Source organism: Labrus mixtus, chromosome 14 (genome assembly GCF_963584025.1).
Source record: "Labrus mixtus chromosome 14, fLabMix1.1, whole genome shotgun sequence".
NCBI lineage: Eukaryota > Metazoa > Chordata > Actinopteri > Labriformes > Labridae > Labrus > Labrus mixtus.
In genome coordinates, this window is record NC_083625.1 from 18,307,939 (window position 1) to 18,335,781 (window position 27,843).

Consider the following 27,843-nt stretch of genomic DNA (forward strand, 5'->3'; position numbering starts at 1 on the left):
CGGAGGCCCACCCAGACATCTAATCCCATATCTTTGATCAGCAGCTGATACTAGAAGAAAGTATTTCTCAATATGTTTTGATTTAATGAATGTGAAAACTCTTTGCAAAAGGCAATGCAGTGGAGATAATTGACCAGACTAGAGTTAATATTATGTAAAGCAACAAAATAAGTGCAAGTTGTTCAATCTAAAACCAAAAACAAATAATAAAACCTATTTGTTATTGACCTGTCACAGTCAGATGTGGCTGTAGGTATGACATTTTCTTTCAGTTTTTACAGCCACCAGTGTTGTCCTGACTAAAATATCTCGACGATTATTGGATTTCAGTTGAGATATTATTACTAGTATGATTTTACTGTATTTATAGGACAGCAGAAGAAAGAGGGGAAATGAAGAAAGATAGGGAAGACATTCATTAAGGGCCCCAAACTGTGGCGGATGGGTCAAGGACTGTGGTCTTGTCGGCCTCTCTGACTTCCCCTTGACTGATATATCTTGTAGAGTTAGGGGAAGGCAGAGTGACCCAACTGTGGCAGATGCGTCAAGGACTGTAGCCTTTGTACAGGGGTGTGCGTGCTGTACTGATAAGCTAAAAACAGCAAGGCACCCTTTAACCTTTTGTCTTTTGCAATCACATGGTCAAGACTGTTTTTGGTCAATTACCTTTGCTTGGTAAGCATTGACGGAAAACAGAATCTTTAACAACCAGTACTGCATTGAGTATGTTATAAATATTCCAAGCCTAAATATTGAAAGAATGTCACTGTATGTTTTACATCTATCTAACCTATTATTACAATTTGCTGCGTGGCAACAGATAATTACTAACACCACACAAATAAACTCTTACTGACATAAACTCTCCGCTGTCACAAGGACAGATACAGGAAATCTTTCTTACCGAAGGCCATAACTCTGTAAAACAGCTCACCTCTTGCGAGCAGAGAACTGTCATCATGATAATATCTGTCTCTCCATACTGTACTCTGTTCTGCACATGTTAAATTTACAAATTATCCCTGCACTCATGTTCACTTCATTTTGCTGTCTACTCGCCATTATATTGTATAGTTTCTGCTTATAATATGTCTACCCTCGTGCACTTTAACTTATGTCAATACTGTCCATTTACTACTCTGTTTTTGCACATTTACATTTAATCTTCCATATTTAATCTTCCTATTTAAGACTAGTAATGCTTAGTTAAATCCTGGTTGTATATATTCACATTCTTAGTTTTGATATTTTTAGTGCTTATTTACTTTGTATTTAATATTATATTGTGTTTAGATTTGCTAACATTGTGTTTTTTACTCATATTGTGTGTTGGATAACCTGCTGCTGTAACGCCACAATTTCCCAGTTTGGGATCAATAAAGTAATTCTATTCTATTCTATTCTATATATTAATAATTGGGAAAGAAAAAAAGAAACAAATAAACCATTTTTATGTATTGCAGACCTTTTTATAAAACTTATCTCAGGCTAATCACTTTGACTCCATCAGGCCTGCTTTTAATCAAAAGCCAAAATTCGACCTGAACTTTCATATCTGCCTCTTAAGTTTTTTATTACAATGTTCATGTCGGCCTAACATACTCATTGGCGTAGCTAAAGACTCTTTGCTCTTCATCTCTCATTTAACACAGCCTCCTCTCATTATCTTCCTGGATTTCGGAAAGTGAGCAGGGATGTAGTTACCCAAAGTCTTGTCGGCCTCTCTGACTTAACCTTGACTGATACATCTTGTAGAGTTAGGGAAATATATGCACAACATGACATTTTAATGCTAACAGAGGACATGATGTTTCTTGTCATTTCTATACCCCGAGTGAATTGAAACGCGGGCCGCCTTGAAATCCCTTAAGCGCAGAATTTGAAGGCAGCGATGAGTAAAAGGCAGAGTGGCACATAGTGCTGTGCTCTCTCCGCTTACGTGGGAGAGGAAGTAGTAATACATTAACTATATAGGGACTCGAGAATTGGATATTATTTGTGTAAAATGCTTGAAATTGCTTAATCACTCATGATACATTTCTGTGGTTCACATATTATTAGATCCTATGGTATCTGTACAACAATGATTAAGTCAATTAAGTTCACAGCTTATGTGCTAATGATCAAATGCAGTAGAAATAGACAGAGCATGAACATCCAGACATGGAAAGAGTTTCCTTTTCTTTGAATTCCTTCAACCATAGCTCATTGTCCATCTGAACAATTTCGACTTTAAGAGAAGTCACACAGACATCTCAAATTAACATTACAAGACAGCTCATTTTAAGCAGTGCACTAAATGTGGAGCAACGGGCAGCTCATCAATGCTTTAAATGTTTGGTTTTCAAGCTAAGTGCATGATGGGGGTCTGTGTTGTTTTCTAGCTGAAGTGGGTAACACAGGTCCTGGGACTCTCCTACTTGAAGCCCTGAAATGCTTCCTGCTTCCCTGACTTAAAAATGAGCCGCTGGTCCCCACATGACAGGAATACTAGTTGTTTTTAATGAGGCTGGGTCCTAGAGTGAGACACATTCTACACAATGTAGCTCCAAGGCTACAAAAGCGCTTATAAAAATGCAACAACGGCACCCTTGTTTAACACACAAAAGCGATTCATAATCATGGAAAAAAAACAAAGAGAAAACACTGACAGCATTCGTGTTTTTTTCCCTGAAGTGATTTTATTACAAAGTTCATGAGGACTTACAGTATTACAAGAGAATTTGTCAACATGCGAAAAACAGAACAAAGCCGAAACACAGGAGTTTAACAAACTGGTAAGATAAGACAATCCACTGTTCACGATAAACATAAAAACTGATTAAGTCCTCAGGAGGTGGGAGCCGGTGAATGACTACAGTGCAGGCATAGAACGGCCACATTCACACTGACTCAGCAAAGGTCAATCCAACCAAGGCAAGATGTGCACATCTCAAGAAAAAAACATGTTACAATTTTTATATGCCATCGGCTTTTCTCAGAACTTTTAGAAAGCTTCACTTGTATGTACATAAAACTGTACAAAAACATGGCATCACAAGCATTTTATCCTATATAAATATACCAACAATTAGGATAACAACTAGATTCTCTCTTGCAAAGACGTATTTTCAAGGCAATTGTCTTTGTTTCTAGATGAACTGTGAAAAAGATGAAAATGTTCAGTTTAATTTCCATTTGTTTGGGTGAAGGGCCTTTTTGAATATGAACCAGCACTGACATTTCAGAAAGGAGAAAAGAAAAAGGAAAGGAGTAAACAGTTTCTACCAATTATCTTTGGAATTCATGCTAAAATCATCGCCTGCTTTGACAGGGTTGTGGAGATCTATGTACAACTACACCACCAAAAGATTTCTTTATTTTTTCACACAACCAGTTTGCTAAGAGTCTTCAGTCTGTAAGTAAAAAAAAAAAAAATCCTCTTGCCAATTTCAGTACAGTTATTTGTCCATCTGTCCACAGAAATGATCACCATACAATACACACTACAGAGAGGCAAAAGATACTCAAGTGAATTCAACATTAAATCAATGTTAAGTACAAATTAAACATTATTCAACATACTTTTGAGTGTGTTTAGGTGCTTCATGATGTCCTCAGACTTTGATCAAGGAGAACAGCTCTGTGTTCGAGAGAGAGAGGAGTTAACACAGTTCATTCAGCATGAGTTCAAAAGAAAGGTCAAACCTGGTGATATATTGTTCCAGGGGTGAGTAGCAGGAGGTCATTATCGGCTGGAGTCCAACTCATTAAGAGAGGTGGGGGGAAAAATAGGCCCAGGCTTGCGTTTGAAAAGACTTCTGTTGTTCAGTTCAGTTTGATTCATGTATTGGTGACAAATCTTAAGATACATTCCAGATTAACTCAAACAATGAGGGCATTTAGGCTGGAATCAAGTCAGAGATAACTCTTGATGCAAAACAGTTGTGAATGTGAATCCAGTCAAAAGCATTTCCAATAGATAAAGTGTTGATTGAGGCTTTGTGACACTGGGTTTTATCAGTCATTGCTATCTTTCTCACTTGTCATTAATTCCAGGTCAGTGATTTTACCCGCTGCTTTGAGTTGGTGAAGCGGCTATCCACAGCTCAGCGAGGGCTGCTTGTTGGATGGGGAGCCGTGGGGGTTTAATCACAGTGTATCATGGCTGTTGTCTGAATTTTTATTCCACTCGCTAAATGGCTTTGAAAACGCCATAATGTGCTTTCTCCCCCTCAAGGCAGGATAATCGCCCACCTTATTTAATCACGGCCGTGTCCAGTAATTTCCATATGTTTTCAGTTTAATTATTCTAAACGCACTTTCCAATGGCAGCATGATGAGGTAAGTGCTGATAAAAATACCCCTTTTAGCTGATTGTAGCTCTGCAGGGTAGATTTGCATTATCTGGTGGGTGCCTTGTCCTGGGGGTGTGCTCACACATGCCCTCACTCAGGACTCATTACTCACCCTAATTAGGAAATGTCCATTCTGGGCTCTTCCACCCTTACTCAGAGACACAATCTCACGCTGGTAATACTCTGCAGAGGTGAAAGGTATCTACAAATCTAATCAAATCAATGTTGAAATCAAAGACAGCGGCTAGCGCTAACATGTTGTAAGGCAGGCTACTGTTGTCATCATTAACATCCAATTACTGACTAATATGGAGTGTCCTTCAGACATATCCTTCAGATTCACTTGGAGAAATCTTTGTAAAGATAAATGAAGCCCACGGGCATGCCCTATTTTTCTACCTCTGCTCAATAGCCAGAAGAGGGAAAATGCCTGATAATTTATTAAGCATGTTGTCCTCAATACAAGGAAAATCATAATGAACTGGAGTTGCAGTAAATGGAGCCTGTCTCCTTCTATCTGAACCTGTGTGTATGATTGATCAACAAACAGTCATTCAAAAGAGTTTTGAAAGGATTTCATCAAATGTTTCTTCATACTAGACTTGACCATCAAACTGTTTATTCACTCGTTTTACCGACAGCGCCCTGTTTTCACCTCTGCAGATGTATTTCTCGAGTGAGAACTGGAAAAACAGAGACATTCCTCTTAATGTAGATCTTTCAGGTAGTTAAAAACATTATCATATAAGCTCATATTAGTACTAAGTCTTTACATTGGCTCTACACGTTCAAGTGCCCTTTCATGTGATTGGTTCTGATGCGTTCATTAGATCTATGAGAGTTCCTATTGGATCATAAGAAGGAAGGGACTCTGAGCTTGAGGGGAAAAAAAGGATTGTGAGCCTGTCTGATTGTCATGATAGAGAAGAGCGTTTTCAGACTGATACACTGGTATGGTTTCATCAGCACGAGTGAGTCACAAGGTTTTATATGAAAAGCCAATCAGGACTCTGCGTTTGGTCGTTGTGACTCCGGGGTACTGTGGCCAAGTCAACCGTTTTCATGATGAACGATAGGTCACAGTGCTGAGAGTCGGTGGAACATAATGTCAGTTTAAATGTTGCCACACAGCTTTTCTCCACCAGTAGCAGATCTCTACAGGGAGCAGAGGTAAAGGCCATTCTGCTATGATTATGGGTCGAAGGTATGTGTGTGTTTGTTTGTGTGTGTTTGTGATTGTATGGAGCGGATAAATGCCTACCACAATATCAAGCTCCACGTCTGGAGATGGTTTCAATCAAGTCTAAACAGCAGCAGCAAAGAAAAGCTTAAATATGCTAACAATTCTGAGACAAATTTTTCTCTTTTTTCAGCTTATGCCAGACAAAAATATATGTAGAACACACCATTCAAATGTATTTACAGCACTGTACATTAAGAGAGACCATTTTTCAATTGGATCATTATGCCTTCTGATGGGGCCTGACTGGCTGACTAGTAAATTATATATTTAATCATGGCACAAGAGCACTGATCACAACTTTCAAATTCAAGAGATCACTTCACAAAATGGGACTTGGCTAACTACAACGATAATTAGTTACTGCTAAAGTAGCAATTACCAACTGCATTTCCTTTTGATCCGTTTGAATTGTACCCATCAAGACTTACTATAAATAAATGAGCAAGTGCATTAATTGACTTTGTAGAATTATTAATAAATATGCTAATAAATTAATAATTTAAGAAGGAAATGACTAAAAACAAGTGTTCATGCCAGTGATTGAATGAGTCACAGCCTGTTGTTACCTACAAAATGGCCATTGGCTTTAGCATGTGGACAGCCTGTTCCTCCTTCTGGAGTGGGTGTATCTTTATCTTCATTTGTGCACCAATTGAATGACGATATTCCTCACAGGTAGATTTCTCTTTTTGGAGTGTGGGTGGTAGGTGAGGTGGGCGGGAACTCAGAGGCCACACTCAAGGGCATCTCCTCTAATGGGCAGTCCTGACTGGCGTCATGACCGCTGTTAGAATAGGCACTGCGAGAGGGCGGTAGGCGCGAGCGGTGCTGCTCCTCGCCGACCAGCCTGGCACTCCCATTGGCCAGGCGTCCCAAGCTCCCTCTCTCCTGGTAAGGCACGAAGGTGGAGAGTTTCGGGGGATTCCTGGTCTTGCGTACGGGGGAGGGATGCCCGGGCATCCAGCAGGCGTCTGAGTGGCCCAATTCGCTGCACTCGTTGGTACAGTTTCCGGTCATCGCCACATCAGGGAGGGAGCGAATATCTGTCAACAGAAAGAGAGAGAGAAATCAGCACCATGATGGAGAGCTTTTATACAGATGAACATCAAAACAATTTCCAAAAAAGAAAAGTCGTAAAAAGGCATTTGTGAACAGAAATGGTGTCATCAAAAACACCCCATGAAACCCACCCCCTCCATGATGTCTTTGCAGCTGTTGCTAAGCAGGCAGCAGCAGTTGCTATGTAGCTGTTGCTATGCACTGTGTAATGAGCGCTTGTGTGTGTGTGTAGTCCACTTGCTGATGTGATACATTCAGGAGAAAGCATGCTGTCATCTAGTTTCTGACAGCAGTTTGTTGGGTATTTTAGTAAAAATTTCACCTCATTGTTAAAAGAGAATAATATGTTTCTAATACTTTGATTTGTTTGCTGCCAATAAAGTCCAGATGTTGAAATACAAAAAAAAACACAGCAAGATCGGACACCGCACTCTGCACACACGTGCTGTATACATACATTGTTTGATTTCTAATGGAATGGCTGGATCCCCTCAGGCTAAACTACTGTTGAATGAGCTATTGATTGACAGTGCTGAAATGAGTTCTCTGCCCTTGATTATCATCCATTTTCTATTCAACGGTTCCTAATTAAATAAATGGGCCCATGACCCAGTGACCTCATTTTAATGTACAAGCTGTGAAAGCTCCAAAATAAGTTTTTGCCTCAGCCGTCACTCCGGAGGACCGCACCGCTTTATGAAAGTAAATCAGCACTCAAGATCTCATGTATTTGTTTACCCGAAATGTGCAGCTGGCAGCCAATAGACTTGTTAAGCAGCCCACCTGTTGACAAGCTAAACATACAGCCCAGACTTAATGGAAATACCACTCAATTTATCTTTGTTATCCCTTCTGACTCAGACTAGGGCGGCCAAATCAATGTCTGTGAAGAGAGGAGCCGACGACGAAGATCTGTGGGTCTGTGATGCAAACTTTTTTGATTGCTGTAAATGCATTACTGTAATGCCACGGCGCTGTCCACACCATGAAAGAGCACGTCCATCACAGACGCACTTGTCTTGTTTTCGTGGCTTAAACAGGACAGTGTGTGGAAGGGAGTGAATGTATTCGCGGGGAAAAAAAAAAGAATTGAGCACAGTGTGCTGCACACTAAACGGGCAGAAAGATGTTGCCTGCGTATGATGCAACCACAAGAGATGACGTATTAAGAGGCAGTGGTGAGAGTTCAAAGCTGATAGAGAAAATGCCAGCTTGACAGTAAGCCTGTGAGACATGGCATCAGTATTGTACTCATGACTAGTGGTGAGATAATTATCCTGCAAAATGTCAGACCTCTGAGGCTGGAAAAAACTGCATCTGGCCCACCGAAGACTTCGATCAATCAGATGGCAACTGGAGACGGCTTGTATGGTTGCATGGCAAGATTTTAAGCTGCTTTTATTTTTTTTTAAATTGGAGAAAGATATAGTTGGATTTTGCATAATTATGTCTAAAATATGCATTTCTTATGGCTAATCCATGTACAAGTGTCCCATTGTGAATTAAAGAATGCATAGCTTGCTCTATTGTTGCTGTTAATCTCATTGTCCAATAATCCTAAATTGCTAGGTGTTTAGACCATTTAATACATTCACTTTACAATTGAGCAATGTTCTGCCTTGTTCATGCTTAATTATATCATTAGGGGTAAGTGGAGAGTTCCTATCTTTGTTTACAAGGCCGATGTCAATGGTTCTTTTTTCAAATGAATGAACTGCACTTCATGCCTGATTAGAAAAGAAGAAACTGAAGTTTTGAGCTCGGAGAAAAAAAACCGACAGGCAACCAAAGGCAAGAGTGCAGCGCCTCGTGCATGATGATTGGAGTTTCATTTTCTCAGCTCAGCTAAGAGCGTTGTCTGTATGCATCACTGCAGCGAAATGGACTCTCGCAACCAAAAAGATGTTCATGGGAAGAGAGTTGGGGAGAGAGAGAGAGGGGTTTGAGGAGTACGCTTCCGAGCACAAGCACAGTCGTGTAGGCATCTACTCCAAAAGGATTTCACACTTGATTAAAACCTCTCCACAGCTTCCAGGAGGTTTATGCCACACCAAGCGGCTTCGTCTCAAAGTCAGCGTAGCTGCACAACTAGAAATCTGTGTACAGCGAGAGAAAAAAGGTACATTCACGACTGTTATCTAAAACACTTCACATGCCACAATTGGTTTCTTTCTTTATGAATTATGAGGGTGCATGTGCAGTGGGACTTCATGCACAGAGAGAGAAAAAAATGTCCATTTCTTTGCCCATTTGATGCATCATTTCTCTTTGAACCCTCACAAAAGAAGGCATAGAAGACAAAAAGGGTGAGCTCTGATTGCCACATCCTCGCTGACTGCCCGGGGTTGGTAATAGACTTCAGGTCGACCGTGTTTTTAGAAAATTATCATTTGGATTTGACTTATGTGTTGAAACGCCGTCTGAAAGAAAACACAAAGTGTAAAATGATACCATGCAGGAATTAAAGCACACTCTGATCCGCGCTCATCATTATCATCAAGGGCCAGAAAATGAGCAATGACAGCGAGATACACATTAGCTTGGCAAAGCTTTGCTATTTTCTTCCTACAGTGCCAAAGCACGTATCACGCGTCATCGAGAGGGTGAATATGGATGCTCCTAATGCCAGATTTTTTTTAGTAGGCCATTATTTTGTCTGTTAGAGTTTCATGTACATTTTATACGGTTATATTTAGCTTTGACATAAAGTCACCTCTGAACGGGTAATTTAACGAACCAGAGGTCTATATTCAACTGCAGCCTGTCGTGCTGGAGTAATAGTTTCTGCATGTTGTCATTAGTGTTTCATAGAGCACATAACTTCCAGTCACACGTCTGCTCCGAAAAGTTTCCATGTAATAATGATAACTTGATTATCATGTAGTTATGACAGCCTGTTATAATACAGGTGTATCATTTGCAAAAGCAGACAATTTCACATTTGCTTCGTTGACCTTTCTGTCATACGCAATTCTATCTCTCACGCAAAAAAAAAAAAAAAAAAATCAATACTGATAATTATACTTTTGTGTCTGCCTTTTGCTGTGGCTATTAGCCATCTGTAGCTGTAGTACCCACTCACAGCGTGGCAGAACACCGTCTGCTCTTCACATCAAAACACACTCCCACACCAGGCTGAAAGCGATCATTGTTTTTAATATTCGGTGGACGGGATGAAGCAAATGAGACAACATGGAATGAGGTGAGAGAGCAGCCAAAGGCACTGTGGGAGACTTTTCTCACCCAGTCGGGCCTGTTATTTTTTCTGTTTTTTTTTTTTCTCTCCTGCACCTCCACCTGAAATAAATCTGCTCTGAGTCTGGAACAAAACCTTTAGAGTTTATAGTCTTGTATGTCATGGAAGGAGAGCCAAGGTGGACAATGCTGAACAGCCGGGCAAACCTCAGCACTGTTATGGAACAGGCTGACTGGATTTAGGGGGCTTGTGATTTGGTTTTGAAGAGCAATGACTCAATGACATTACTTTCCCTCTGCACAGCACAGTTCTTTGCCTCTTGGAGACTTGGAGATAGATTGCACCTGTATCCCTCCATCTTTTATATTGGGTCACTACCATCTGCCTGCTTAAAGCAATATAGGAGAAAAAAAAAAAGAAAAAAGGAAAACCGTAATTTCCACCTTCTGCCACCTTCAGCACCTCATCAACGACTCAGAGTCAACCTCCTCCTAAAACCACCTCCACTGCAGCTGCATACTATAGCATGCCACAGTGCAGTTACAGAGTGGGGTACTCACTGAGCTTAACCCCCCCCCCCCCCCCCCCCACCCCCCCCTGGCTGACAGATACATGTGAGGGGTGGGTTTGCATGCTGCTTGCATCAGGGTGCCAGTGGGAGGTGTTGAGTGTCTGAGGCAGGCTTCCTCATCGTCTGATCCCCTGCCCACGGGCATGGGGGAAGCTGCCTCTTCCTGAGATTTCACACCGCTCCTCTCTGTTTGATTGCAAATGCTGCCTCTCCCCACCGGCTGCTTTTGCAGCGTGTGCGCCACACCGCTGTGATCGATGGCGAACAAATATGAGAGACCCACAGCTCATAGAGGGATGTCGGGGTAGAAAAACAGCTACTATCGTTGGGGAGTGTGTGAGGGATATTAATGGTATATTTGTGGTCCCTGCAAACAGTTTATGTGGTAAATGACTACAAAGTTCCAGGAAACAAACAGGGGAAGGGAAGAAATATCCAACATCCGATGCTGATATTAGTGTCTGGTGCAGTCTATCAGTATAATAACTGGGTGTGAATGCATTCTGTGCTTGTCATACTCGGTGAAGAAAAACAACAAGAAAACAGGGTTTTGTATTTCTTTAGCTATGACATGTCAGGTCTTGTTATTCAAGTGCCGGGAACAGTTTCTCACAGTAAGCAGAAGCTACCAAAACAGTCTTTTTTTTTTTTTTGTCCTCCAGAGGGGAGCGTTTTCTTTTTTTTTTCCAAGAGAGGGAAACTTGCTACAAGCACACAAACATAGTGTTGACATGCACTTTTCTTGCCTTTCTCATTGTGACGGAATAACAAAAGAACAATGGCAGAGTTTGTAACCCGAGACTACATTGTCTCATTTACGAGCACAATTAGAATGTGTAGGCTTGAAGGCTTTGTCACCTTACTTCCACAGAAAGTGACTCGAGACAAAGCTGATGTTTTGTTTCATTTTTAAGGTGTTGTTATGTAAATCGTTTATTATGCATTCATTGTAAAGCATCTTTTTTGTGTGTGGCAGAGTTCATTGTCAGAGCAACACTTGCCTCCTTGGTTGTTGGAAAACTTTATTTCTAAAGCAGCCATTCCAAAACTTGAGATTGCCATGGCCCATTTTAAAAAACCTAAAAATATGATTAGGCACGCTGAAACCTTTGATCAAACAACACTTGAGACTAAAATGAGCAATTTACAAACTTTTTCCAAAAACAGAAAAAGTCAAAATGAAAGTGGAGTTCACTTCAGCTCTAAAAACAACCTATCAACGCACGCACACACAACAAAAAAAGTGCCAAAAATGTATTAATAAGCTGAAAAACACTAAATTCTAATTAATATAACAAATAACTTTTTTTTGTATTCATAGCTCAGACCTTGTAGATCGCTGTCATAACGCAGGTTATAAATACACATCTGATGCATGTTTTATGTTTCTTCTTCCTGAGACTTCCTGAGACTACATAAACACCTGAATTCATCACTTTCAAACGCCCCTAAGATAACTATGTCAGTTAAGTCTCGGTCAAATTGTCCACAGGCGACGAATCAAAGCTAAACACTGCACAGGCAGTTCGAGGGTAACGGGTCAGAGTCTGCTTCACGGCTTAAGAAAGTTCTGAATGCTCAGCTTACTGAGCAGGTGAGCCGCTCTCTCTCTCTCTCTCTCTCTCTCTCTCTCTCTCTCTCTCTCTCTCTCTCTCTCTCTCTCTCTCTCTCTCTCTCACTCTCCCTCTCTCTCTCTGACAAAGGGCTGATGAGTGGACGCATCGGCCGGAGGCACGTCAGGAAAAAGAAGCGGTTGTAGATGGTTCAGTGGGTGATGCTACACCTCCTGTCAGCTCTCCCACCATCCACCATTTTGTCTCCGAGTTCCTTTATTTGAAGACTGCCTTTTGTATCACCGCGTTTGACAAAGCCTTAGCACCTGCTGACAGATCACGCTATGCACCAGCTCCTCCAATTGAGAAGTTGATACGCGGTGTGAAATGTCAACCAGCACTAAGGCTTTGTCAAACTGTGACACACACGATGCATCTGCAGATAAAATAGATTCAAAAACATTGGTGGAGGGCTGAGAGGAGACCGTTTTTTTAAGTGATGGCATAGTTGCTTTATTTTGTAATATAATCGTTTCTCTGTTGGTGCACAGAAAGTGTTTGCTTGTGAGGAGAACAGCTTCATGCCTCTGCCCACAACAATACGTTAGACTTGCCGGCCAATTACGGCCTGGAAATTGCATTATGAACCTTGGCATCAGAATATTGATCTGCAGAGAATGCCAAAGCGAAAAGAACAATTCAAAATATTCATCATGAACAGAAGAGATTCAGGGTTGTGATTGTTACATATACATACATAAATCCACTTTCAAAGCTTGTCCACTGAGTTTGTCAAATAATACCATTTCTTTTCTAACTGTCAATACATAGGACTGCCTGGTTATATCAAATAAACACAACTTAGAAGCATATAAATACCTTTGCATTTAGCTTTTGCACAACCATCAGGACAGTATGTCTTGACCACAGTCCTACTGTAGCAAAGGATGCCTACATCTTTTATACCAGCAGTCAGATTGGATAGTAAACAGCAGAGCTCTATACGCTGTGTTCTATCTCATATTCATGCAGAGAGGGATTCAGGGACTCAGACTAGAATGTGCATATCGAGGTTGAAAAGCATTAGTTAGACATCACATACAGTCTAAATATAGACATTTGCATAATGTTCTCTAAGGCCAGTGTAGGTATTTTATTGATGCTGTGCATTGAAATGTTTACGGTGGGCTGTGCTGGAGTGGGATGCACAGTATAGGGGGTGTTTTGCTAAAACACAGGGACATGCTGATTAGCATAAAGGAGCCTACTTCAAATCATGAACTCAATATGATCAGAGTTCAATAAAACCTTTGAACTTTATATCTAAATGACTCAGGGTATTGCCTATAGGTATTTTAATTATTGTGATGGTGGATATTCAAATATTATATGTACTAAATGTCTGTGTAACTGAACTTAAACTTTATGTAATTCAATAAAAAAACGTTTTAAAAATGTCTCACAAATAAAAGCAATCAACATAATACTTTATTCTGATTTTTTGTAAACAACAAAAAGCATATAAAACTCATTGTTTTAAACATTTCTAAATGTAGAAAAAAATGTTTTTTTAAACTTTAATTTTCATTTAACTTAAAGAGATGCTTATTTCTATGAGCACAATGCAATGCTTAGATTTTTTCATTTTGAACAGATAGACAGTGTTTATATTGGGCGTTTTTCTGCTTAATGTGATGTACCTTTAAAAAATCTGTATTCCTAAAATCTATATAACTTTGTGGTTTTGTAAATTTGAAAAGTTATGCTCTAGTTAGATGTTTTGTTACTGAATCAGAGCACTGTGAAGTCCAAGGCAAATTGCCCACTAGGACATCAAAGTTCATCCTCTCTTATCTAGTATGTTTTTTTCTATTTTAGATCAATTCAACGATAGTGCAAACGTTAATTTTCAAGACTAGTCGCCCCTTGCCCTCAGCACATTCCAGCACGTTTTACACCTCGTACAACATAACATTCATGTGCCATCAACAGAGCATGATGAGGCAAATGACAGAATCTTTGTTTTTGTGTTGCAAGCTTAATGAAGGTTTTTGCTTTCAGACTTTTTACTCGGGATTCGCCTTCCCATAACATGACCGAATGGCATCTTTAAGGAAAGTTCAAAGTGTAGACAAAGGTATGGCACAGTACGATTCAGGCTGCAAGAGAAATTAAAGCTTCAGCTATCATAAATATTCTTTTTTCTTTGGTCAATTTAAAAAAAAAAACCTCTCCCTTATGGCTTCATGTGTGAGGTGTGTTTTTTCAAAAGGTGAAACCCACTACACATGGATGGTTGAATTAATTTGGCACTGGGTACGAGTAAATAATACTGACTTGAAAAGTTACACTGTAAAAATGTGGACTAATTTAATTACTGCAAAGGCATTACAGACATCATACCAGGAAACTGATTTTGTAAGCGTTTTATAATCCCATCATATATTTATGGTATCCATGTGATAACCTGCTTGCATAATTACATTTTGGCCCACTCTGCTTCTTCTGCTCCTTTCTGCTTCTCTCACTCCTGAAATAGGAAACCTTGCATTTCCCATTCAGTTTTTCTGTGTAATTTAATTAGAGAAGCTCAAGGAAATGTAGAGTAAATCCCTGTGGTGTGGGGTTGTGACTGGACGCTCAATAGGCTGATGATTTTTTTTTTAGACTTTTTTTTCTGCCACAGAGTGTAACTCCATTACAAATTCTTCACAGGTCACGGAACAAGGAGCCAGGGTCGTCATTAGTTTAAAACAAACTAGAAAATCTACAGACTACACTTTCAGCTGAGCAACTTGATTGACTCTGCTTTGCTTAGTTTTGCTCTGCTTCATTCCGACTGCGTGCACGTGTAGACACCCAGCAGAAGTCGCTTTCTGGCACAGGTTAATCGTTGGTGACAGCGCAGAGGTTGGAAGTAAAGATAGAGCGAAACAAACAAACACCAAAAATACTTTTTTTTCATGACGTTCATGACTTTTTTTTCCTGGGAAATATTGTCATGATAATTAGATGGACTGTTTTATCAGCCACCCCTGCTCTGATTACAGTCTGACATTTACTTGGAGAGTCACTTGTCTATTCCTGTCTCACACCCCGATGGTCTTTCTTCTTCTTGTCTGAATGTCTCTTTCTTGGTCCCTGCCTTTGAAGCTTTCATCGCGCTCCAGGCTTTCACAGTTGCACTCTTCGGCCCTTTCTACCAGGGTGACAGTGCTCCATGGCCTCCTCCAAGCAGGTGAAATATGTTTTATTTTGAAGAAAATGAAACATTTAGGGTTTATTGGTGAAGCCGCATTTAAGCTTTTTTTAAATTTTTATTTCCTTGAACTGAATTTTCCTGGAAACATTTACAGTAATGGGTTTTCTACCCTGGTTGCAATATGCTACTGTTGTGCTTTTATCTTTGTTTGTCGCCCACATACTAACAAGTCTCTAAGAGCCTCCATTTAACCCATTAAAGAGTTTAGTTTCTTCATTCCAGTACAAAAAAAGCAGTTTCTTTCATATTAAGACAAGGAGAGCAGTGGAATGTTTCCCTGTTATCCTACCTAGTATGTTGACTATGTTTTAGTGCTTATACTATAAGATCAAATCACACCATATAATGTGGGTACAACTCATCCGCAGTTGCAATTTTATCAATACAACATTTTAAGTCTTCCTTATACGTGATCTGCAGTTCCAATTATCAAAGGAGGAATGATTCCCCTGGAGTTAATTCCCATGCACCACTTTCATGCTCGCCATCTTTCATTCATTGATCCTATTGACATGTAAAAAGGATGTCTTCCATGTTCAATTTGTTGTTTTTCCTCCCCTTTCGATCAAGATGTTATCGCTTTGCTAATTCTGCCTTTGATCTCTCCAGTCTATATGCTGCGAGACCTGGTTTACTTGGGAGAGCTAACATTAGCAGCTGATTAACTTACACAGGCATAGTCTGAATAGAAAGTAGAGATGTTTTGCTCTGGAGTGAAGTATCTAAACATACATACAAACATAGTCACACCTCATAAGCCTGGTGATTGTGGATTATTTATTCAACATTTTCAAACATAAATCTGTTAAAATGATGGCTGTAGCCATGACCATATTTGGACAAGAAGGTCGAGCCATTAAGAAAATGAATTTGCTAATACCAGGTTAACAACGCTATACAGTATTTTCCCTATTTAGGCCTATTTATGACCTTGTGAATTTTTTTGTCTAATTTATTTAATCTTTTTTTTTTTTTTTTCTGCATAGACATCCACTGAGACCGATGTCTCTTTCCAGAGGTGACCTGAAGCGATACAATTATCAACACAACAAAATATACATACTGTTACAGAGTTTTAAAAAACAAAGTGACATATAAATTCATATAGACATATTCATACTTGCATAACATTCTCAAAAAAGTTGTAATGGACAGTGTTTCACAAATATCTATTTGTGGTTGTAGATGACAGGAAATGTTTCTTTAGCAGACTCAAGAATCCAAAAGGCTAACGGGCAGATAAATATAACAAACAGGATATTTCCAAGTCATCGTTGCCTTTAATATCTTAAAGCACCAACAACACAAGAATTGCATAGATGTTAAGGTAAGTGACTTATTTACTTATTTACCTTACACTGAATACGGCCATGTTTCTATGACAATGAACAGAGAAACTGAGCTACAGAGACCAAAAACAATTATATTTACAGCAGGCGGTAAAGATTTTGAATTCTACAGTTAAATTGGGCATTTCAATATGAGGCCAAATAGGTTTGTCTTGCTTTAGGAGCCAGCCTCAAGTGGCCACTTGAGGAAGTGCAGTATTTGGCACTTCTAAGCACTTGCCACAGCCGAGTGGTCAGGTTCAGGTGACTATCAGAGCGCTGTGTATTCTGGTTGCATTCCAGGCAAAATGCTTACTGAGAGATAACCGTGATCAGCTCTAATACGAGCAGATTTAAATAATACAGTCACAAGAGGAACATCAGTTTAATGCCAAGTATGGACAAACATCAACATAATCTCACAGAATCCGATCTTCAGATTCATGTAAGCGGCCCATGCAGCGGCTAAACAGCGGCCCCGGTGAGGCAAAGCTTTATTTGACCATTTATCGCAGATAGAGAGTTGCTGCGTGACTGCTGACAATTATTTCTGAAAAGTCAGCATACTAACAAACCCTGATGGGAACCTCTGTTCCAATATTTCTCTGAACAATACAGCTAGGAGCAGGAAAAATTCAAATTTGTGACGTGATGAAATATGAAAATGGGCCTTTTGTGTTGCAGAGAGGCAACGGCAAAAGAACAGCGGCAATCTCCCAGCGCTGCTCTACATGTCTATACCCTGTGCCAGGAGAGCGCTTTCGTAATAAGGCTTTGATTAAGGCAAGGTAGGGTGGAGGGAATATCACATAGAATCAAGAGCATGATTGAATATATAATCATTAAAGGAAACCGCTAAATTTCAGTCGTTAAATATGGACTTTAAGGAAAGGCAAAACACAGAAGGCAGCAGGGGGTCATCATGTCGGCTTTTTGAGGCCAGCATGAGTCCAGCCTCCCCTGTTGTTCCTTACGGAATCCATCGCACTCAGCTGCTCCCGTTTTAATTGACCCTCGTAAGATTTGGCTTGTCAAAGAAGGTTCATGTCTTTTGATGTTGTTGAAACTCTCCAACAGAAAAATAAAAAAACACAGTTGCACTTCATATTTGTTCAAATATGGGAGAAAAAAAAACACTGGGGGGCGGGGGGGGACACTTGGGGATATCTTGGAGTGTTTTGGTTAATTGAATGAAGACTGAACCTGCACTTTAGTGCTGCCTTGTGTATTAAAAGGGGCATTAAAGCAGCAATATAAATGTTTTATCACATTAAAATAAGATAAATGGACAGGACATCCAATGCATTTCCGAGATAATAAAATGAAAATTTAATGAACTGATGGGAAAATTAGGTCGCGTACGCAGTGTAGCAGTCTGGCTCTGTCTGTGACCCTGGGTGCGCTTCATGTTCGGCTGAGGCTTGGAGACATTTCAGTGATATTTAAAAAACATTTTGGGGCATATTCCCTATGCTTTTGTATCATGTTAATACTACTCTGTGCTATGAAGTGCCAGGGAGTGATAGTAATTACAGCATTAAAGCAGGAAAGCTGTAAGAGAGAAGGGAAAAGACATACAGCCAGTGCACAACAAGAGTAAACATTGCTGTTGCTTTTTTATTATTTTTTTTATTAAAGTGACTGCACTTGCCATCTGTTTTTTTTTCAGTGCCTGTGAGGGCTTTGTGTTTGATAGGTGCCTCATCTCCAGGCTAGATACTGTTTCAAAGCAGGCAGGTCATCAAAATGAGTGACAAGTGTTGCGGGTTTACAACATGACCATCTGAGAGGGAGCTATCCAAAGTGGAAAAATGCAGATAATTACATGGCCCTCTGTGGTAACCAAAGAATTACAACTATGTGTGTTTTAGAACAAGCAAAAACAGACCGCAAATTTACTATGACGACTACTATTTTCTTTATGCAAAGCAGAAATGCAGTAAAACTATGATACCTCATTGTGCAAAATTCTGTCAGAAAGACTTTACTTTTGGCTGCTTTGAGAAAAAGGACGCCTTTGGGGTAGCTCCAGCCAAGAAGTTAGCTTAAGATCAGTCCTGTTGGCTAGAATTTCTAGCACTGGTGAAGTTATTGCTGAGATTTGGCATTGATTAAAAACCCTGTCAAATTCTCCTGATTGTTTTGTCCACGAGCAGTCCAATTTAGACATGTCACCTCAAATAGCATAACACTGTAACAAAGTTGGCCGTGAGGTTAAGCAAGACTAATTCAAGTCATTTCTTTTTATTTTAGCTTAAGGCATGCAGAATATTGACTGCATAATGTACCATGTTAACACAAAACTGCAAATTAAGAATTGATCCGGTCACTGGGAGGATATTTCCATTCGGTCAGAGAAGCCGTACTGCAGCTCTCCGTGTCGGTGCAGGGAGAACATTTTCTGTTTCCCGCGGATGTAGTCCTCATTGAGCCTGTAAGGTGCTTGAACTGCGGAGAATTGTGAGATATCCTCAACTGACTGCGAGAAAGACTTAAAGCGAGATCGGCTCCATTCCTGGGTAACTCCGAGAAAAATAAGGAAATGCATGTCAGACCTTTACAGTACAATTCTGCTCCCTCAAGTGCCATCCATCATTGAAGGGCAGTACACTAGTTAGAGGGAGGTGCAGCGGCTCTCTCCGTCCCCCTCCCCCCACCATCACACTATGATGGAGAGATGACCCCCGGGGGCCTTTCTCTGATGCCGACTTGAGCTGTCGGACCAACTGAGGTTGGAGCGGATCTGGCTCCTAGTCAGTCAGAGTCCCACCTTCTACCGGTTTACAACAGCACTCTACAGAACCTGCACCACAAATCCCAACTGAGGTGAGACTACAGAGAGCAGCCGAGCTCTACCACCACATTCTATTTCTGCCTCCATAATTATCCTTAAAGTTTCTGCTCAAGAGTCCCAAGGACCTGCCAGTGGACACTCAGGGGCGTCTCTTATAGCCACAAGCTACACCAGGCTAATTAAGAAATCTTCTTCCATGTGTCTTTATAATCTTGTTCTTTCAGGACCACGCTCACACACACACACACACATCACCACCTCCAAACCTGCTGCTTCAGCATGCTGTTGCCCAGACTCACTGGCGTGGGTAAGAGCAGGCTATCCAATTTTTTTTTTTTTTTTTTGCCTAAGTAGAGAGAGCCATCCACTTTTGTTAGAGTAATACACGAGCACATCTAAAGCTTAGGGATCCTGGCTTAGGCACACAGGCTCACTCATTCATTTTACAAGCTTAGTGCTAAAACTGGACATTTTTCAGCAGCGGCATGGTGTTAAAAGCACTATTTATGGTTCTTAATGTGCTCTTGTACTTTGCGCATGTACTTTTCTTCCTGTGCATAATACAAAACACTCATATGGGTTTTCATCCATGTTATATACATGTGGATGAGAGCTGAGTAGCTTGTGTAGATCACAATTAAAATGAAGAGAGCACTGGGAGTCCGTCCCATGAAAATATACCAGGAATCTTTACTAACTCACTTATGGTTTTTGCTTTCCTTTTAATATTTAAACTACATTTTATTTCCTAAACAGCATTTTCTCTTCTTTTTTTCCTTCTTAGAACACAGTAACCAGTTACCGCATATGAAGTGGAAGAAAATGGTAGAAAATGAATCAAAAACGGAGATAAAAGACACATCCCACAACACCGAAAACACTTATTCAAGCTGCAAGAGCTGCAGCACAAACAAGTTCAAGGTCTGACAAAAACATGCTATTATCATTGATGTTAGCACAGTCTGCCAGTCAGCCGGACACAATGATGAAACTACGGAGAAATCACTTTTATGTGCAGCAGAAGGTGGAATGAAAGTGAATGCAAGGGGTAAGATTTATTGGGATAATGGGACTTCTATTCTCGTGCCGTGTAGATTTCACATGAGGCTGCAATCTCTGCCGCACAATAATATGTCAGTTCACTGGAAAAGAAAATAAGCCAATTCCATTCTTTACAGCAGTTAATGGCCTGGGCTGTGATACCATGTCCTTTCTCTAGCCCTGTTCAAAGGTCTGGCCTGTCTGCAATCATTTGACAAACGCTTTAATGTGTGTGCATAGATCTCATTGTTGGGGATCACGTAAGCGAGAGCACATTTTTGGATTCAAATTGGGCAAAGGGAAATCTAGACACATTCAAAACTGTGACATCTTGACACATCATCAGTTCCATTTTGGATTCAGCTGCATTGTCCCAGAAAGTCATTCGTAAAAAGGCTGCAGTTAACCATTGTCACTGGTGTCAAAGCATAATCCAGGTTAGAGAGTTTAATTCTGCTCCAGTTAGTTACCCTCTCTTCCAGTGACCTATTTGCACCGAAGCAAAATTACAAACAATTGGAGGGTAACAAACAGCAGCAGCTGATGTGTGCAGAGCATAATGTGTGTGCAAGAATGAGCTCGGGATTATAAGCGTATTACTCATGACAAGTTGCCCCAGGGGACCACTTATAAGGACATTTTCTTCCGCAGAAGCTTCCACAAAACTGCCAGCCCCATGACCTGTCCCTTCTCGGGTGGTGGCATTGAAGACAACGCTGGTTTGCATGGTCTCACTTCACTTAATATTACTAACAGGCAAGGATTCTGACAGATCACTGTATTTCAAGCCCTTTGAATCAGGGTGTGAAAAAAAAGGAGCTGGGAAATTTGGAGAGCCATGATAATCACGTCAGTTTAGGAATTTGGTCCAAAGCTCTGATTTCCTGTGCTTGGCATTTATCGGTTACTTACATTAAAAAAAATGTCATGATTTAAAAACAAAGGACAACCAGAAAAATGAGGGTCCCTATCATCAGACATGGAAGCTGGGTTGAATCAATAAATAGCTTTAAATGCTCCCTAGTGAAACAAAATTGCTGTTACCATAGGAAAAGTTAAAAAAGACTACTAAGTCATAATACTATTTACAATCAATCTATATATGAAGGCATTCAAATCAAGAATGCCTTCAAAAAAATCACTTCACAGCATCAAATGTGAATCTCACATAGGCTGATTTGAATCAACATAAAAAAGTCCCACATTGCAAACACCTGATGGAGCAAGTCATGTTCATGTGTTCATGTGTGCATTCATCAGTGCACCATCTTCAACCAGGAAGTGGACCTCAAAGAAAATGATGATTAGAAATCAAAGCAAGAGGTGAAAAAAAAAACATCTTAAATGACATAAAAACAAAAAACATTTTGAGCCACTGACTGGCTGCTTAACTGGTAATACGCTTTGCCTCCTCCATGTTAACAGATGGGACGAATTAGAACATTTCCTCAAACATATTTCTGTTATTATAGTTATTTTTCTCTCCCTAATTTCTTTCCAAGTGTTCATTTTCTTGAGAAGTTTAGGTTTAATTGGTTATTGGAGCTAGAAGACAAACAAAGGGGGGGGGGGGGGGGTAATGAACACTAACACAAGAGTGAATTGACTTTCCTTAACCCTGATGTCTGCTACATACCAACTTGAGAAAGTCTGTAGACTGTCCTGACCTGAGGAATCTTTGCTGTTTTAACGGTAAGTTAGTTGTGTGTTTTGGGTAGCAGAAGGGGCTTGACTTTTGAACAATGTAAGGAGGATCAAATGTGTCCTCCATCTTGGTAGGCAGTTTATCGTGGTTGCTAATTTTAGCTGATAACACATATCCCATTAACATAACCCAATATTCTACTTGATATTGAATAACTGAGATTTTCAGAGTAGTTCTGACTAGTATTGTTATGAATGACACTTCCTCACAGACACAATAACATCTGTCTATGTGATGCAATCGGGCAGGGGCCCAAGCTTGCACTTCTAAGACAAACAACCAACATTGGGCCATGTTCTTACTTTCGACAGTGCAGTGTCTGCCTCAACATCTTTCTTTGTTTGATATGTTACTCATGCTTTGCACATACAAACCAGGGAACCATTCACAGGAAGGGCTAAAGCAGAACTACCCTGTATGATACAGATATGGCAAGCAGTAAAAGCAGAGGAAAATCACTGACGGAGTTCAAAAAGAACAAATATACAACGCTACATGCATCATAGGAGAGATCTAAGGCAGGAAAATCAGACAGCATCACTAAAGAACCTCATTATCATGCAAATGTCATTTTATTCCATTTTATCTCGACCGTCTCAATAGCCCATATGGCAATGAGTCCACACAGAGGAAGACACAGGGAGACCTCACGCTGGGCAACCGGCCACAGCAAAATTCCTCCATCTGTGGTCAGTTGAGTTTGTGTGTGTGTGTGTGTGTGTGTGTGTGTGTGTGTGTGTGTGTGTGAGTGTGTGCACACAGGTACCTGTCTGTAATCCACCTGTGTCCTATCAGTGGTAGCCCTAGTTTTACAGCCAAGATGCCTCACCAGTGATCCGCAGAAGAGTGATTATTGTCTGTGTGGGACTGGACGTGACGGGATTGATGGACACACTAGTGTCCAAAGAAGAGGGACGAGGACAATAACGGGTCCGGGATGACTCATGACCAGGGCACTTGGGCAACGGAAAGTTACACAATTAATGTAATGTATTATATGACTCCAGGTGGGCCATTGGGCTCCATGGTTAGAGTTTTTTTCTTTGATACAGAACATTAATTGGATGAATTCTGTAACTATGAAGACAAAATTGCTCAGGGATACAAGCATATAGATGTAACACTTTGTAAATTAGATCGTATACAATTCAACACACTTCTTTTACAATCTTTCACTGTTGTATCAAGAACTGCAATGCCTTCATGATTACAGTAGTTGTTAAAAAATTTTGCTAATTCATATATCATTCTGAATGGCTGGTTTTAAAATAAGCAATGTGAAGATGTTACTTTTGGCTCAAAGAAATGTGGTAAGCATTATTCAATACTTTTGACATGTTAGAGACCAAATGGTACATCATTAAAATGATCAACGTAACTTTTTTTAACTTAAAAAACACTTTTAGACATTTTTCTTGATTATTATGAATCATAATCATACTAATAATAATATCTTGAATTTATATGGCACCTTACAAAGGACCAAAGGACACTTAACATTAGAATACATGGGGTGGCAGTAGGTCAGTCTGTAGGGACGTGGGTGGGGAACCAGAGGGTCTCCTGTTCAATCCCCAGTCTGGAAATTTGGCCTGATGCCGGTAAACTTCCTCTTCCCCTTGCAGGATTAATAAAGTGTATCTATCATATGAAATGGAAAACAATGAATCTAGTGACATTTCATGTTGTGTGTTTGCCCTGGTATTTTAAGAAGAACCTGATGTATTTATGTATTTATATACTTAATTAATGGTCATCGTGTTATGCAATGTTTATCGTTGTATGTTTGATGTGAATGATGATGTTGATTGTTGTCTTTTTTATGGCTGCAGCATGGGTGAAGAGCCCAAGACAAATTTCTCACTTTGTGAGACAATAAAGTTAATCTTGAATCTTGAATCTAGTAGGTAACCATGAGAAAAAAAGTCAACCAAGTCAACTCAGGTATTCAAGACAATGTATGTTTACTGATGTCAATTTAAATTGAATATAAGAGAGTGGATTACAACTCTCTAAAAGTCTTTGATAACTGTGTCTAAAAGAGCATCAGTGATTAATCTGATGGAAAATTTGAAACTAAAAAATTATTTGTAATAGATTAATCCATCAATCCCAAATGTTAAAGTTCCCGGACTCTTTATTATGATTTGTTGCTTTTGTCATTTTGTAAATTAAATGTCTTTTGTTTTTAAATGACAAAAGAAGTAATAATCATTCAGGGCTGTGGGGGATTATGATGAGCATTGTTCACAGCTTTCTGACATTTTAAAGACTAATAGATTATTAATATAGAGAATTAATCAGCAAATCAATCAAAAACAAAAACAATAGTTTGTTTTAACCCTACTTTTGTCCTATTGTTGAGACTTTCAATGTATGTTTTGATAAAGGATACTCCCAAAATGATGCACTTTGCCTGCAAGCCAATGAGTAATAAATGCCGTGACTCACTTTGAATTGCCCACTAATCAAAATTAGATCTGCACTGTCTGAGTAACAGAGTATGGACAGATGGGACGGACGGAGACCAGTGCTTGGTCTCCCTCTGATTTCACTGTGCAGGACTAATCATGCATCCTGACAGCCACCATACATACAAGATAAGCAGTTTTCATGCTGTCTGAAGCAAACCATTTCAGAAGAATGAAAGAGCTCAGTGATTATGATGAGAGTCTATTAAAAGTAAAATAGCACTGCAATCAAAATGATTTAGAGATTTGGGGTGTGATGAAACGCCCTCCAGTCCAAACAAATGCATGCATGCGTGCAGGTGCAAACACTAACACACACACACACACACACACACACACACACACACACACACACACACACACACACACACACACACACACACACACACACACACACACACACACACACACACACACACACACACACACACACACACACACACACAGCTTGCATGCATGCATGCACATGCATCTGATGGAAATAACATTTCTGACTAACCAACAGTTGAGCAATGTGAACACTACACGCGTGAACATAAGAGTGGAAAAATACACATGGGGAAACTGAAATGGAGTGCACTCTAACACAGCCTGGAGACAAGAATTAGACAAAAAAAAAAGATGGGAGGAGGGAGCAGCTGCTCAGGCATACGATGGAAAAAGAACAGAAATTAATTGCTGCAGATCCGGCAGCATTCATGGCATATATCAGAAATTTTATTAATGAAGTTTGAATCTATTCCAAAGGCAGTAACCATCAGGGAGTATGTTGATGTTGACTTAAGTGAACCAGAGAGATTGTCAAAGACCACACTCCCTCTTTCCTCTCTGCCACCCAGTTCAATACACTTCGGCTGCTTCAGTTGGCAGTGCACAGGCAGAGAGGGGCTTGACTGGGGTGTCCCAAATGGAACAAGGACTAGCATTGAGTGAAACAAACAATGTTAACGCTCTCTGGCATTAAATTACTCAATATTAGTGATTTCTAAATAAAGGCCCTGAATGGAACAGAATGGTGTCACTTAGACGTGTTTGAATATTTAAAAGTTCAGGAGTTGACACAAGCAAATAAAGAAGAGGTGATGCTGAAACCATAAATTCAACCAACTCAAAGTTCTAGTGTGAATCTGAAATGGAACTACATCCCTCTCCACTGTAGTCCGATGACACCCACTCAAAATGTAGATTTTTCCGTCAAAGTTCAACCTGTACAAGAAAACACATCCATGTCGATATTTCGGGGGCCCAGTGATGCAAAGGCTGACAGCCTGTGGTTCATATATTGCCTTTTATCCAACTTAAATGGAGTGACACATCATGCTCACCTCCCAATTTTTAGCCTGTCAGTCATCTCAGCTGCAACGAATAAGCTCCGCACCAGTACAACCTGTCACTCTGTCACTCAATCGCTCGCAAAAAAAAAAAAGAAAAAAAAAAAAGACGTCACTATTCAGGTGGTGCTGGGGAGGAATTCCTCTGTCTCGTTTGATTTTTCCTGTCTGATCCTTCATTTTATGAGGGCTCTTTGTTATCTCCCTGAAGGAGGGGAATCACATTTTAATTAGGTCTATCCTTGGTTTGCGGTTCATCTCTCGCATCTCCCTGTCCTATGTGCTCGTCCTATGGGCTTTGCTTCCGCTCTCGGTCCTCGCTCCCTGTCACAATCTAACATCTCCCCCATCTTGTGCCATCTTTTCATTCTTTAACCGCTCCATCTCCACAATCTTGCTTTCCTGCTGCTGACAACAAAGAGCGCCCTGCCTGACAAAACCTGTTTGCTGCAGATGGGAAAAACACAATCAAGAACCACCAAGAATAGAAGAAAAAAAGGGAAAATGCGTACGTAACACATGCTAAGTGCAAAGAGCAAATGGAAATAGTCAAGTCTTTGCTCTTGTCCTATAAACAGTTTGCCCGCATATGAGGTGACTGAATCGCTCTATTAAACAGGTTGCATGGCAATCTCTGACCTCTATAGGACAGCAGGGAGCTGCAATATTGACAGGAATTATCCTCTCTTGCTCGGAAAAACCTTTAAATCATGATGTGTCATCCCTTTCAACAGGGATGAAAAAGTTCTCTCATGAAAGAAGAATGCACCATGATGTGAGATACTCCTCTAAGTATAGAAGTTTGTCATGTGCTGTTTTTGTGTTTCAGTGACACATTATAGCCCTTGATCCTGCAGTGTTGCGCTGGGAAAGTATTTTTCCTCCATAAAATAGCTTTAAATCTTCACCCTGGAATGAAGGTTTATTGACAAAAAGTTACAGCAATGTCATTTTCACTGACACTGTTGGCAAGTGACTGTCACTGCTGGTCGACAATTTTATCAAGTTCTTGCTGATGCACACCGAGTTCTGCATGGGGGCAATACAAAAAAAAAAGCTTTATGACTTAGCCCTATAATCCATAAAATGCACAGTATCAAATAGATCCACACATTAATGCGCCAAACGAATGCTGTACAAATACAAGGAGGGGGAGATGCTGTCGGTGAGCAGCATACCATCACTATGAAGAAGTGTCTAATCCAGAGAGCGCTGCAATGCAGAATAGTATAATGACTGGGAATGCACCATGAGAATCACTTATCATAGTCTCTCACAAGACAGGTAATGGATTATGTTTGCAAGCTTAAGGCAGCAAAATTGTTATTATGATACAGCAAGCAGCAACAGCTTCAGCTACAGGTTTTTTTTTTTAATAAGGACCTACGCTGAGACCATCAGTGTTCAGTCTGCGGATTGATTGCCGGGCCTGGGTATTACAGCTCCTGCAAACCTAAGCTGCAACGTGTAAGCTACGCTCCGGCTATAGCGGTGAGGAAACGCTCGGAGTAAACTGTTTTCTGCACACATGTCATGGTTCAGATTTATTTAGAGGGCAAATACCCCATTAGTGGGGCTTTTTAATTAGCACACTTGTGAGAGAGGGTCATTAAGGATGTCTGACAGAGGACCTGCTGATGAGGAGGATGGAGACGCTGCTAACTCCAGCCCTGGATACCACACACACACACACACATAAAAATAAACACACACACACACACACACACACACACACACACAAGCGCAGATCTGCTTAAAAACCAATAACAACTCACATGGTCATCAACAAACGCAGCAAGTCAATGTAACAGGGGCCACAACAACCTCACTGGAAGATGACCACAGAGCACAAACAAGTCTCCCACATTACACACACATGCAGACACGCACACACACACAGGGCCTATTAGAGAAATTTACAATCTAATACATATTCATAGAAAACCCAAGAG

General features: G+C 40.3%; 1 protein-coding gene across 1 annotated transcript in view; it reads right to left on the reverse strand.

Moving 5' to 3' along the window:
• Window positions 1-2,659: 2,659 nt before the first annotated feature.
• pcdh1a (protocadherin 1a) overlaps window positions 2,660-27,843 on the reverse strand; it is a 98,259-nt gene continuing 73,075 nt past the window's right edge. Inside the window, exon 5 of the mRNA XM_061055622.1 lies at window positions 2,660-6,623. Within this exon, the coding sequence (XP_060911605.1) occupies window positions 6,250-6,623 (374 nt within the window). The 3' untranslated portion in view covers window positions 2,660-6,249. The remainder of the gene's footprint in view (window positions 6,624-27,843) is intronic.